Consider the following 12,806-nt stretch of genomic DNA (forward strand, 5'->3'; position numbering starts at 1 on the left):
CTGTTACCTCTTCAAGATACAAGCTGTGGCTCTTTGGGCTGATACCAAAAGGTATACCTTCCGTGTTCTGATGTTCATAACAATGACATGCAGACATGACCTTTTCACAGATAACATGCATGTTACAGTGCAAGCAATAACACTGTTAGAATTACCTCATCTAAATCCTTAAACTTGTTCTGGAACTATAAAAAACACTCATAAGCTTGCAATCTATCAGAACATCTTTGAAGAAAGATTGTCTTTTCCTCTATCACTACAAAATCTGAACCACCCTTTAAAAAAAAAAATAAAGTGCCATTGGGTTATGAAAATGTTTCCATGGTAAATCAGCACTTTGATTAGACAGCGTGTTTTAAGGCTGAAATCAGCAGTCCATACTGTGATTCTGACTAAACTTTAATAAATCAACTTCCACTTTAATTTGGCCCATTAGATCTTCTTAATTTCATTTCATGTTCTAATATCAGTGTTTTAGCAGTACACATTAATACAGACTGCTTGCTATTTCCCAGTTCTCTCTTTCTGATTTTTCCATACTCATTTTGCCTGCTTTGTGCTTAAGATTTTCCTGTGTTTTTCTTCCATTACCTCGTCATACTTTTTGCAGTATATAATTCACTATTCCTCCTCCTACACATAGTCTGTTTTATGTTCTTTCTCTTTTTTTATCTTGAAATGATCCTTTTGCCTAATGTCTTTCCATCCACTCCTCCCCTTTCACCCTGTCTTTCACAGAAGATTAAATGATCTACTGTTCTCTTTCACTCAACCCTTTATTATATCTCCAGATACCCAAACTTCTTTCTGTTCCACACACACACTATGCTCACACTATTTCCTACCTGTCTCTCTCATTCAATACCTCTTTCTTTCTCTTGGAAGACACATTAGTTCAAAGTATATTTCTCCCTTCTTTTGAGCAAGAGAGCCAGCCTTCTAGATGGACATGTTCCTTTTTCTGTTGTGATCCACAAAAGGGAATTCTGTTCTTCACAGAGAGGGGATGATCTGGACCCAGTACATTTTGCTACAGACCAAACATACACTCTGCAAAGAGAAGACCGTGTGCTCTGAGGAGAGGGTGGGTACTGGCAACTTAGATACTTAGAGGATGGCAGTAGATGCAACAGAAGCAGGGAGAACCCCTTCTGCTATTTTTACTCTTTATATTTTGACACTTACTTTTATCCTGTCGGCCTTGTCAGTCATGCCTACAGAACAAAAATGGACGAGTCCTTCAGGAATTTACTCCTCAGAAAATACCACGGATTCAAGTATGGAATTCTCTTTTTATGACTTGTCATTCAGAGCAACATTAAACATCATTTCCAGATGAATCATGTCTCTGCAGAGAGCTTTCAACACAGAATGCATGCACTAAAAGGATGGACTAGCAACGCCTACCATTCCCTGAGAAAGCCTTCGAAGATTAAAACAGTGGACTGGCTTTCTATTGCTCAAATAAATTACTTGTGTATATCCTTTTGCTATAGAAAGATAGGAAGAAGAGGATGTCAAACATTCATTACTTTAAAAGAAAAAAAAAAGAAAAGAAAAGAAAAAAGGGCCCTTCCTCCTTTCAGTGCACTCACTGGCTTGCTTCTTCCTTTTGTGAAAGCTGCTGGATTTCCCTTGCTGTCTGCTGTCTTCCTTCCTAATGACGTAAAAGGCAGCGTCGATGAGGTTTTGATCAGGTTTGCTGTTTGGCAGTTGTTGTTGTTATTTTGGTTACCACTCAGCGTCTCCATTATGGATCTAAAGGTTCCAAAAGGCCTTTTTAGCTGGTCTCCTGCTGGTTCCCCAGTGCTGGGTGGAGCCCGCAAAAGTGCTTTGCCCCGATCTTTGTCCTTTTCCTCATTTAGTTCTGACTCTGCTAGTTCCACCTGCACCACCGGCTCCTCGAAAGTTACTCTGAGTTTCAAATTTTGGGAGGTTCTGCGCTTTGAAGATGGAGACTTGAGAGCACTCTTAGGGCTTGTGGCAACCTTTTGAGCAGTGGCACTGTCTGTGCTGGACGGAGAGCTGTCTCCACAAAACTGGCTCTGAGGTACAGTACCGGACTGATACTGGGCTTCATTATCTGGATCACTGCTCTCCGAAGTAGGGGAAGGACTGTGGCCATCCACTGACTTAGAAGCTCTGCTACCAAAAGGGAAGCGACGCCCTGCTGCTGAAGTGTGTTTTTTAATCATCAGGTGCAAACTCTCTGTGCTCTCAACACTTTCCACTATGGGCTGAGGCCTTGGCTTGTCAGTTCTTTTCACAGGGGTGTTCTTATGGTCCTCAGAATTAGCTGAGTCTGTGTCAGACTCACTGAGAGACCTCTGCATAAGCTGCCTCAGTCTGGCTAACTTCAGCTCCCTTTTCTCTGGCAAAATCTTCTTCACGTTCTTGGAGGATGCATGAGCATCCTGAAATTCCAAAGTCAGCTTTTCCTGCGTACAGACATTTTCAGAGATTTCCTTTCCCAACAACTGGCGCAAGATTTTATCTGAGTCCTCATCTTTTATCTTGGCTCGAGTGCGACTAGAAGTTCCCAAGCTGCCAAGAATCTGAATCCCATCTTGGGTGTTCAATTTACTTTTTGGTGGAGACAATTCATCTGCTTCAGATGGTTTCCACTGGGGTTTGCCAGAGGCAGGGGATGATGGCGAGCTTAAAGAAAAAAAGAGGAGGAAATACCACGGCCAAATTAATGCACATATAAAATGCAAAACTGCCATTTCCAGTTTACAAGTCTGTCTCAGCTTATTGTTACTTATCATCTTTTTTGCTACTCACGTGGAATTCATTACTATGATGCTACAGTGAAGAACACAAAGAGAAGGATGCAACCCTGCTTCCATTCCTAATGAGGATTTGAGCCTCTTTATTTTCTTTTACAAAGAAAACTCCTTAAAACAAAAACTTAGGATCATTATTTCAATGCCAAAGATGAGTTTCTCAGGAAAACTTTTGAGAAACTACTGTCTCCTCTTTGTGGGAGTTGACATGGTTTAAAAGGTGAAAAAAAGCCACAAGGACAAATGCCTACTTGGAAGTCATATCATAATACAAAAGTAGGCTATTCTAAATACGGACAAGGTATCATCTCTCTGGATAGCAATGATTTCATAAATCTAAACTTCATCTGGTACTAGTAAACTTCATCTGGTACTAGCCATGTAAGACCTCATAAAAAATCAGATCCATTCACACTCAAAACCTTCTCTGATATGAAATACTGAAAAGCATGTGAACAGTGACATTGATTCATTTCAGAAAATTAGATTGACGAATTAAATTTAAAACTCCAAATGTTATATAGTGATGAAACAGTTATCTTAAGTCTCATTTGCAAAGAACATAAATTACACAGGCTATTTCTTTCCCCATGACATATGTCAGAGCTCTTGATAATCCAAGTTCTTATTTTAAGCAACTTTTTCTCTAAGCAATGGTAAAGTGACAAAATTAAGGTTGGTGTAAGGCAGTGACTCTATAAATCTTGTTTCTTTTTTTTGCAGGCAACTTCTACCCTGCCGAGTCTATAAGCAGTGTACAAAATTCACGTGTATATACTATCCATTTCATCTTCAATCCATTTTGAGTTCTCCTCTCTGCCAGAAGACAGGCAAACCAAAACAGTCACTGAAGAATATGCATATGTCTAAAATAGATAATCCTATCAAGATGGTTACATTCTCTTAGATCAGCTTCTGGCTGCTTGGAAGATGATAAAATCCACAAGGGATTTATAGCTGGAAGAAAAAGTAGTAGCCAACTATGAAATCAAATTTAAAATAATAGTTTATCATTTTCAGGCTTGCTCATTTAGCTAAAATGATGTTGAAACCTACTCTTTTACAGAAATAATGAATGATGAGAGGTCTGCTCTCACCTGATCTTATCTGATACTGAAAGTGAAACAGTCCTGGTGCTCACAAGCACACAGATGAAAGACCACTTGGAAAGTCCAGCCAGCAAAAATCACAGAAACCAAATGAGCTGGAAGACAGCGTTTGGTCCCATTGCCCCTGCTGAGCTGGCAGACATGGAATACAAAGACCATGAGTCTATTAAAAAAAAAAAGAACAGAACAACTCTTTCCAGTGTGGTTTTCTACTTCAGAAGGAGTTCAGATTTTTCAGCCCTTTCCTAGCCAAAATTCTTTCAAAGAAATGCATCACCAATCCCAGTGTCTTTATCTACTGCTGTAACTGTTTGCACTTGTCTGAAACACTGACATGAACTTCACGGACATGGTGTACTTATTCAGTGCATGAGATTCTGTAAAATCAGAACAGAAAGCAGTCACTGCTCCTACACATGATGCCTTAAAGTTCAGGCCACCAATGCCATTGGAAGAAGATTTTGTGCTGGCTTTCTGTTTTAATATATATTTAATTCCCTAAAAATGTTGTGAAACACTGCATGTATCTTCCAGAGAGGAAACTGGATTAGAAGGTCATGATACACCGTGCTGTATTTGTACATGAGTTACTTAATTTATTTCAATGTCATCTTGAGATTGCTTTTGGAGGGAAGTTGTGTGCTTACCTGATTACCATGCACCATATTGGAAATCTATGGCAAAAGTCAGAGAGAAATATCAGGAGACTATAGGCTCCAGACATGGGCCTCTACTGGAAGGACCTCTTTCCTTTTCTTTAAGGCTGCTCATTTTGTATCTATTTCCAGGACTTGCACTGACAGAGTATAAACAATATATAAAATTTCTGGAGTTTTGACTTTTTATACAAGCTACTGCAGGCAAAAGATTTAATGAGTGTAAGGAGTCTTATTAATCTGAAAGCAGGTTTTGCTGGTAACTGGCTTTATGAATCACAGCTGGCAGTAATGTATGGTGGACCACCATAAGGTCAAACTTTACAACTTTCCTAGGGGGTTCTGGGATTCTCTGCAATTCATCTAATACAAAATATATTCTATTCCACTATAAATCCGATTTTTACTCTGGTGGGAAACTGGGACTATTAATACCATACTCAAAATGTCCAATATTTATACAGTATTATACACTGTCAAGTTCTAAAAGCTCAGCTTCAAGCCCACAAGGTAAAAGAAACACATTTGCTTTGACAGAACACATCTACTATTTGACAGGTCACAGCTTTTCCTGATAAGTGTTACACCATCGAACTGTAAATCCATGCAACAGTAGAATTCCAGTCACATTACCTTGAGGACATGGGCAGTGACTTGCCCTCTGACCGCTGGGCTTCTAAAAGCTGCTGGAGCTGGTTCTGTAATGTCACGCGTTCTACTGTCTGCCTGCAAGAAAATGTAAGACTGTTTACCTTGAATTTCAGAGCTGTCAGCATTAGGAAGCTACAGGATAAATGATACTATTTGTTCAACTGTGCATTCCACAGAGAAACCTTGTTAACTTATAATTTAGATAGTAAATAAAGCTGGAGATTTTAAATTATGACATATGAAGAGACCACACTTCTATAAGCTGTCTCTGAAATCCTGAGGGCATTTTGTGATCACTGTACAATATAAAGGTACAACATAAAGATGTTCCTTTATCAAAGATTATTTATTTTACTTCATATAAGGACAAAAGTGGGATCATAAGCAGCAGTTCACTGGATTTGAGTCACTCACAGAAAGTAATATTCCAGAAACAAAGATCCATCAGAGCAAAAATAGAGCCAATTGGTTCTTGTTTGTTTGTGGAAAGGAAAAGGACAGAGTAAGAAGTCACTTGCCATGTTTGGTGGATGGCCTTTGCTGAGCAGACAATGGCTCAGACAACTGCTTTCTCCTTTTCTTCCTGCAAATGGACTCAGGGAGGAGTCTTTGACTACTGGGAAGGGCAAGTCCAAGTTTACTCAGCTGCAGGATGGAGCTATGTATTCCAAGGGAGTACAATAAAAACATATCTACTTACTGCCCAACCTTCCTGAAAGTCCTACCTGTGCTCTGCACCCACATTATATTCAGTACTGCTGTACATCCTGCAGTCTATTACTTTCAGTGTGGTATTGTGATCTACATTACTCTGTAAATAATTTTATAATCCAATGTCAAAAAAATCAGAGTAGTAGATTCAAATTGCAAGCGGTATGAAAGTGACATCCATACTGGAAACTCCATTTACAACAGAATTGTAAGAACATTCTCTGTTTTCTTGCTAACGTGCTTATTTCCATAGGATTTAGTTTAATAAGTAAACTGCAAATCTTCAAGAAGTTCAACCAAAATGAATTTGTTACAAAAGTTCTTATCCATGTCCCTGCCCCCATCTAATTTTGACCCTCTGTTCTAAAATCAAAATATCTTTTTAGCTTATTATCAAAACAGATAACATTCAGTCTTGTTTAGTGACATATGTAGGAGTCAGTGCCTCTAAACACTGCACAAACAGAATTATTGGGAAACTACTGGAAAAGAAGAGGCTTCCAGCTTTTCATTAGCGTATATACACTGTCTTTCACCTGGAATATAATCAGCACATTTGGTTTTATTCCCTGGTCCTGATCAGAAAAAATAAACATATGAAAATGACTTCTTATCTTTTTCTTCCAAGCCCTACTTCTCTTGCTGGAGAAGTAATATGTTTTCAGTACTTCTGTTCTTATTAGACCTGCAGAACTAACACAGTTCTCCAGCACTGAGCTGGATTCTTTCCTAGCTCACATACCAACAGCAGAAGAGCTAACTATGTTCCAAACGCAGTCTTTATAACTGGCAATGTCAAAGCCAGAAAGAATCCAGATGACTTTCAGACTACGGGCTTGTACTTGCAGGGCTAACAAAATTAAATGTTTTACTTATATCAACGTGGATCTGAGAAGTACTAGAGAAATAAAGAGGGAACTTGACATACTGCCTTGCCATTACATTTTATAGCACAATCATGCTTTAGGTAGATCTTGGCTTCCTTTAATTTTCCATCTTCCTTCCTCTTGCCCACACACTTCCTTACACTATTTTAAAATCACTCCTACCATCTGTCAACACTGGCTTATCTTGCAAGTCTTTGCAGAGACACTCTCTTTTGACAGATAGGGAAATTTTGATTTGAGATTTGATTGTGATGCAGTTTATCTGATTACTTGTCCTTTATATTTTTTCAACTTTTATTTTCTGAATATCTAAATAATGTAATTAATGTCTTAAACCTTTAGCTTTAATGGAAATGTCTGACAGCTCTTCTGCAGAGTTATCATCCTCATTGCATTTAAAAATTTGATTGTGCTAAAATAATTAAAGTTTCCTCTATTTTCACAATTCAGCTAGTTAATAAATACCTCACAGTAGAGAAACCTACACATCTTGCCAGTAGGATCCCTAAGGATGTATAACATACACACGTATCTATGATAACATTGAAAATAAGGGATCTCAGCTCCTTGGAACAGCAATATTGCTAAGTATTAAAAATGGGCTGATTCAGGAGACAAGACCACTGTAACATTATAGGTAAAGTAAGAAAAATCTCAATATTCTTCAGACAGGATTTTCTGTGAAGTTGTTTTGCGATTGCAATGGAAGGTGTCCTGTCAATCAGGAGCACATTTTAGTAAACAAATCATAACCTTTTATTCCCTATTACCCAACGTCTGATCACCTCCCCTGTTTCTTCTTTGGCTGAGTACTACAGGTTCACAAGCTACTCGACTCTCCTCTATACCATATATGTACAATTTTTCTTTTTTCCAACCATTTAATTTCTCCTTTCTTATGCTTTGAGAAGATGTGATCTTCGTTTTACTGTTCTCGCACTGCTCATCCTGTTTTTCTCAAGCTTCCACCTTATTTTGGAACAGTGAGGTCTTCTACTGTCCACTTATTTGCTTAGCATTTCTCCTTATTATTACTACACAACTACCTTGGAATACTGAAAATCAGTTTTCCACTGCAAAAACAAAACTTAGTTTCTCCCAGTAAGAGGCTCTATTTACTTTAGGATACCTAAATAACTGTGGACCACATCTACCTCCAAATGAAATCAAGGCTATTCAGTAACTGAACAGGGAACAGGCTAAGGAATTAGGCTCTAATGAAGGTTCCATGGTTTGTTGCTTTACTCCTTCGTTTCAAATAAAACAAACAAGGACAACCCTATAGAGCAAAACCAAAACATCTTAACTAAGTTAAAACAAACAAACAAAAAAACAACCAAAGAAAATAAACAAACAAAACCAGACAACCATTATACAGTTTATATTGTCTGTTATTATACTTCTATACAACATGTATTAGCACACAAAAATCTCCCGTCAACTTGTACACACTTTACTTTACCACCACTACAATATTTTTTTGTCAGTCATTTTTACAACTATTCCTGTGAAGTTTCAGGAAAAGTATGGCTTTTGTCTACAGAACACAGAAAAGTGTTGTCAACAGAGAGCATTCAACCTTTTCTCACCTTCTTTTTTCTCATGGTGTGCTTTGACCTTTGCCTTGCCAGAGATTTTGGCTTGATAGTGTATCAATAAGTTATTAGTAAGTGTCTGATTCATTATTTGATTTGTAAATCCAGGTCCATAAACACAGGAAGACCCTTTCACAGACCCTTCAGGAATCCAGTTCTGTCATCAAACAGCATTGTAAAAGAAGCCTAGGCAAGCATTAATTTTATGTCATTGGTTCTGACCTGGTCTCTTCAGGCCAGGAAAGCCCAAACAATACAAGTCATTACAGCTATAGTCATCAGCGATGGAAACCATACACCTGTGCAGGCAGAAATTTTCTACTTTGTAGACAGCTGACATTTTTATAGACTCATGAAATCAGTGAGAGAATAAGTAAGATTGTAAGGCCTGCAGAGATGTTGGAAAGCAAAATGAAAACCAGTATTTTGATAGGCTCTGTGAAAAACTTGTGACTACATTCAGAAAACCCTACTGGTTTGACCAAACCTCTACAGTTAACAAAAGATGCAAATAAAAGATTTTATTTTCATGCTAGTAATGGCATTTCATTTATTTATTCATTTATTTATTATTGTTATTTACTATTGTTATTATTATTTTTTTGTGGTCTGCTTTCCTGTTTTAGCTATGGAAAGGACTTTTTGGTTCCTTTGCTCTTTGGGGGCAATCTCAGTTAATCCCCTTGTAATGACTGATGGACAATTTCTAGTTAAAACTTATTTCCTTCTTTCAAATATCAAGGCTTTTCCTTCTGAATGAAGACTTCGATCCAACTCAGACGGTTTTGTTATCTTCTCATGTTTGTATCTTTAATCTGAACTGCTTTGGAAGGAAGAGCTGCAAGATGTGAAAACTCTGGCAGATTGTGATGTTATTGTTTTCTGCCTTCTTTTCAGGAATGGCTCCAAAGCTTGTGAAGGATTGGGATAATTTCTCTCTAGAACTACTCTGTGTGGTCCTGATGACTGGAACAGCTCAGAAGAGAATGAAAGAAGGTTTGTTCTTTGGATTCAGACTTTTGAAGATAGGTCTTGTTAGGTGTCAGTCTGAGACAGTTTCTGTGCTGCTGTTCTTGCACAGTGTCAACCATTACAGTCTTCCCGTGGTTGAGCACATAGCAGAGAGAGGCTCTGGTTGATAAGAAGCCCAGAATAAAAGCAGCTTTCATGATCAGCTCATGTTTACAGCAGCGGAGAGAAAGTTGCAAAGCAGCAGATAAGCACTTGGTGTGTTGATACTACTACCCTTCCGTTCAAGTGATTCATCATGATCCAGCTGTATCTGAAACAATTAACATCAGCAGAAGTAGGTGGAGAAAATATAGCAAAGCCAGCACAGCTGACCATGTGGGACCCTTTCCCACGTAAAAGAAGTTTCAAGTGACTTGGAGTGTAAACTGGACTTTAATCTGATGCTTTTGGTTTATCCAGAGCTGTTGCAACCAATGAACTCCTTTGCTATGTTACAGGTAAGGTTCCTTGAGAAGGTGAAGAAACTACCCCAGCCACATGCTTCATGCTGTACTTGGATTTTTAAACATCCTCTACCGATGATAAAAGTCTTCTTCCATCATCTCCCCTGACTCCTGAGAACAGGCCTCTTAACATGGTGCAGTGGTTCTTTAGGAGCCTACTCACAGCTTGAAGAATGCAGCCCAAACAGCCATGCAGTACCTATGCTCTCAAGCAGAAAATAGAGTGTTTCACTGACTCAGTAAACTGTAGCAGGGTAGCACAGCAGATTCATGTCTCTTTGTGTTTGTAGAAGAGGAAGAAAAAGCTGCTGTGGCACTTACTGGATGTAAATAAGAAGCCTGAAAAAATAGGCTGCTGAAGGGAAGCAGATTTAACTCCAGCTGAGACAAGCAAAGGAACACATCAAGAGTCAGATAAGAATCATTTAAATGACTTCCTGTGCATGTAGACTGTGGGAGGATAGAGGGGATGCTTGGAAAAATGATAATGCTTTTGTCAGGAAAGTCAGAACCACACTGTGTCTATGGGGGTAAATAGCCTGCTATCTGACATAAGAGGTTTATTTTCCATATGAGAGGTAACACGTATCAAGTACTGAGTGAGCACTGAAGAGACTGAAACATGGAGAATCCATGGTTGCCATTGCTACTTCCTGTGCTTGTTGTTTGTTTTCCTACTGAGTTATGGGGAAAACAAATCATTAGATATTGAGATGAGGCCGGGGTTAATGCAGGCTATTCGGGAAATACATTTTTTTCTTCTTCTTTATATCAGTTGATCTGTATATTTTAGTGTTCCTTAGCAAATGAACAAACAACATAACACCTGTTATTTCAAAAAGCCTAGTGAACACAGTGCCAGAAAGTAAAATTATGAAAATTATGATACTCCTGAATTCACTGTTTGTATTTACAAGAGTATAAATGTAAAAGAAGACTGATGATTTCTTGCAGAGAAAATGCCTTTATAGCATAAAAGCTTTGAGGCATAAACATAAAAAGCATACTTTAAGTGCAGTAAGTTATTCTGCAAAGACAAAGGACTACTACTACATACTCTCTCTAAAAACAGTATAAAACAGAGAGTTGATTATAATAAAATAGTTTTATCTAGTTTATTTTATATTTTATTATTCTAATAAAAACTGTGTCACTGTGGCATGTTGGCTCTGGCTGGCAACTGAGCACCCACATATCCAGTCCCTTATTCCCTTCCCCCTCACCCCCTCAGTAGGACATGGGTAGAAAATAGGAAGAACAAAAGTGAAAAGGTTCATGGGTTGAGAGAAACCCAGGGAGATCACTTACCAGTTATCATCACAAGTAAAACAGACTGGACTTGGGAAATTTATTGCCAATCAACATGTATTTTTAATTATTGATTCAGGTATTGGGAAACAAATAAACAAACAAACAAAAAAGACAAGCATATAAAACTCTATCCTCCGCCATTCCAGGTTCAGCTTCACTCCCAGGTTCATCTACACTCCAAGCCCCTCTCCTGCCTCATTGCCAGGCTTCCCTCCAGGCAGCTCTCCTATCCCCTTGTTATTGTTGCAGGTTATACGAGCCTCTTCCGTGATGTAATGACTGACACAGGTCAGGGTCAGTGAGTAGCAGTTTCTTTCTGCTGCTTCTTCCTTCTCACTCTTTCCTGTCCTCTGGTGTGGGTCCTCTACAACAGCTAAAGTTGCACTAGGGGAGGTTTAGGTTGGACATTAGGAAGAACTTCTTTACCGAAAGGGTTGTGAGGCATTGGAATGGGCTGCCCAGGGAAGTGGTGGAGTCACCATCCCTGGAGGTCATTAAAAGACGTTTAGATGTAGAGCTTAGGGATATGGTTTAGTGGAGGACTTGGTAGTGTTTGGTTAGAAGCTGAACTAGGTGATCTTGGAGGTCTCTTCCAACCTAGATGATTCTGTGATTCTGTAACTGATATGGCATAGGCTTATGCATGGGCTCCAGTCCTTTCAGGAGTGTACCTGCTCCAGCAGGAGTGCTCCATGGGTCACAGTCCCTTTGGGAGTGTGCCTGCTCCACTGGGGAGCACCTGCTCTCCTCTGACCTTGCTGTTCCCTCTTTTTGTCCCTCTTTTGTACTCTCCTCCTCTCTCTCTGTCATCTTCTGCCCTTATTAAAATGTTTCCACTGAAGCACCCTCAGCTTGGCTGATAGACTCAGCCATGTTCTCCAGTTGGTTTGCTGTGGCACTGTCTGAAACCATCTGTGTCTGCTGCCAGGCAGCCTCTAGCCTCTTCTCGCAGAGGCCACCTCTGCAGATCACATGCTAATAAAACCTTGCAGATTACAGCTAGTACTATTGTCCACATGCTGTTTGCATAATATGATACGGTCCCATTAAACATGTTATTTTCAACCAGCATTTTCCTGGCTTGTTGTAGGTGAGAAGCTCTTGGTCATATATCTAAGTTGGAACTAACCTAGATCAGTGCTGGTGTTTTCTAAAAGTCTCGAGACTATTTAGATGCTAAATCACAGTTACTGCACCTATAATAAAAGCAAGCAGTTGCCTAAATTAATGTTTCAATATAATAGGCTCTTTACAGAGCACTTGTAAAAAACATACTAAAATATTCATGCCAGTTTCTGTGAAGAAAAAGCAGAGCACAGAATATATCCTGTGTGGTTGATGTAGGTTTAGTTATCTTCTGAGTTGAAAAAACACCCTGAAACTGCTATTTTCATTTTTCCTCACAACATCAGAAAACAATACTGTAACTGTGAAGAGACTCCCGCTATATAGAAAACAATGCTGTGTGAAATGAAATTATGATCAGCAAAGATGTTAACTCAAGGGAAAAGGGACAGTACTGCTTATATACATATATGTATCTCATGCATGCCTTTTTTCACTCCCACCCCCTTCATCTGTGTTCACAGCAAACTGCCTGAAAAACTAGCTGCTAAAGGTGAAGG

General features: G+C 39.0%; 1 protein-coding gene across 5 annotated transcripts in view; it reads right to left on the minus strand.

Moving 5' to 3' along the window:
• SNCAIP (synuclein alpha interacting protein) overlaps positions 1-12,806 on the minus strand; it is a 90,052-nt gene that overhangs the window by 5,974 nt on the left and 71,272 nt on the right. For all 5 annotated transcript variants that reach the window (XM_068666510.1, XM_068666513.1, XM_068666509.1 and 2 more), the window contains 2 exons: positions 5,185-5,277; positions 1,596-2,658 (listed from right to left, as the gene is read on the minus strand). In XM_068666510.1, the coding sequence (XP_068522611.1) occupies positions 1,596-2,658; positions 5,185-5,277 (1,156 nt within the window). The remainder of the gene's footprint in view (positions 1-1,595; positions 2,659-5,184; positions 5,278-12,806) is intronic.

This window comes from Anas acuta, chromosome Z (genome assembly GCF_963932015.1).
Source record: "Anas acuta chromosome Z, bAnaAcu1.1, whole genome shotgun sequence".
NCBI lineage: Eukaryota > Metazoa > Chordata > Aves > Anseriformes > Anatidae > Anas > Anas acuta.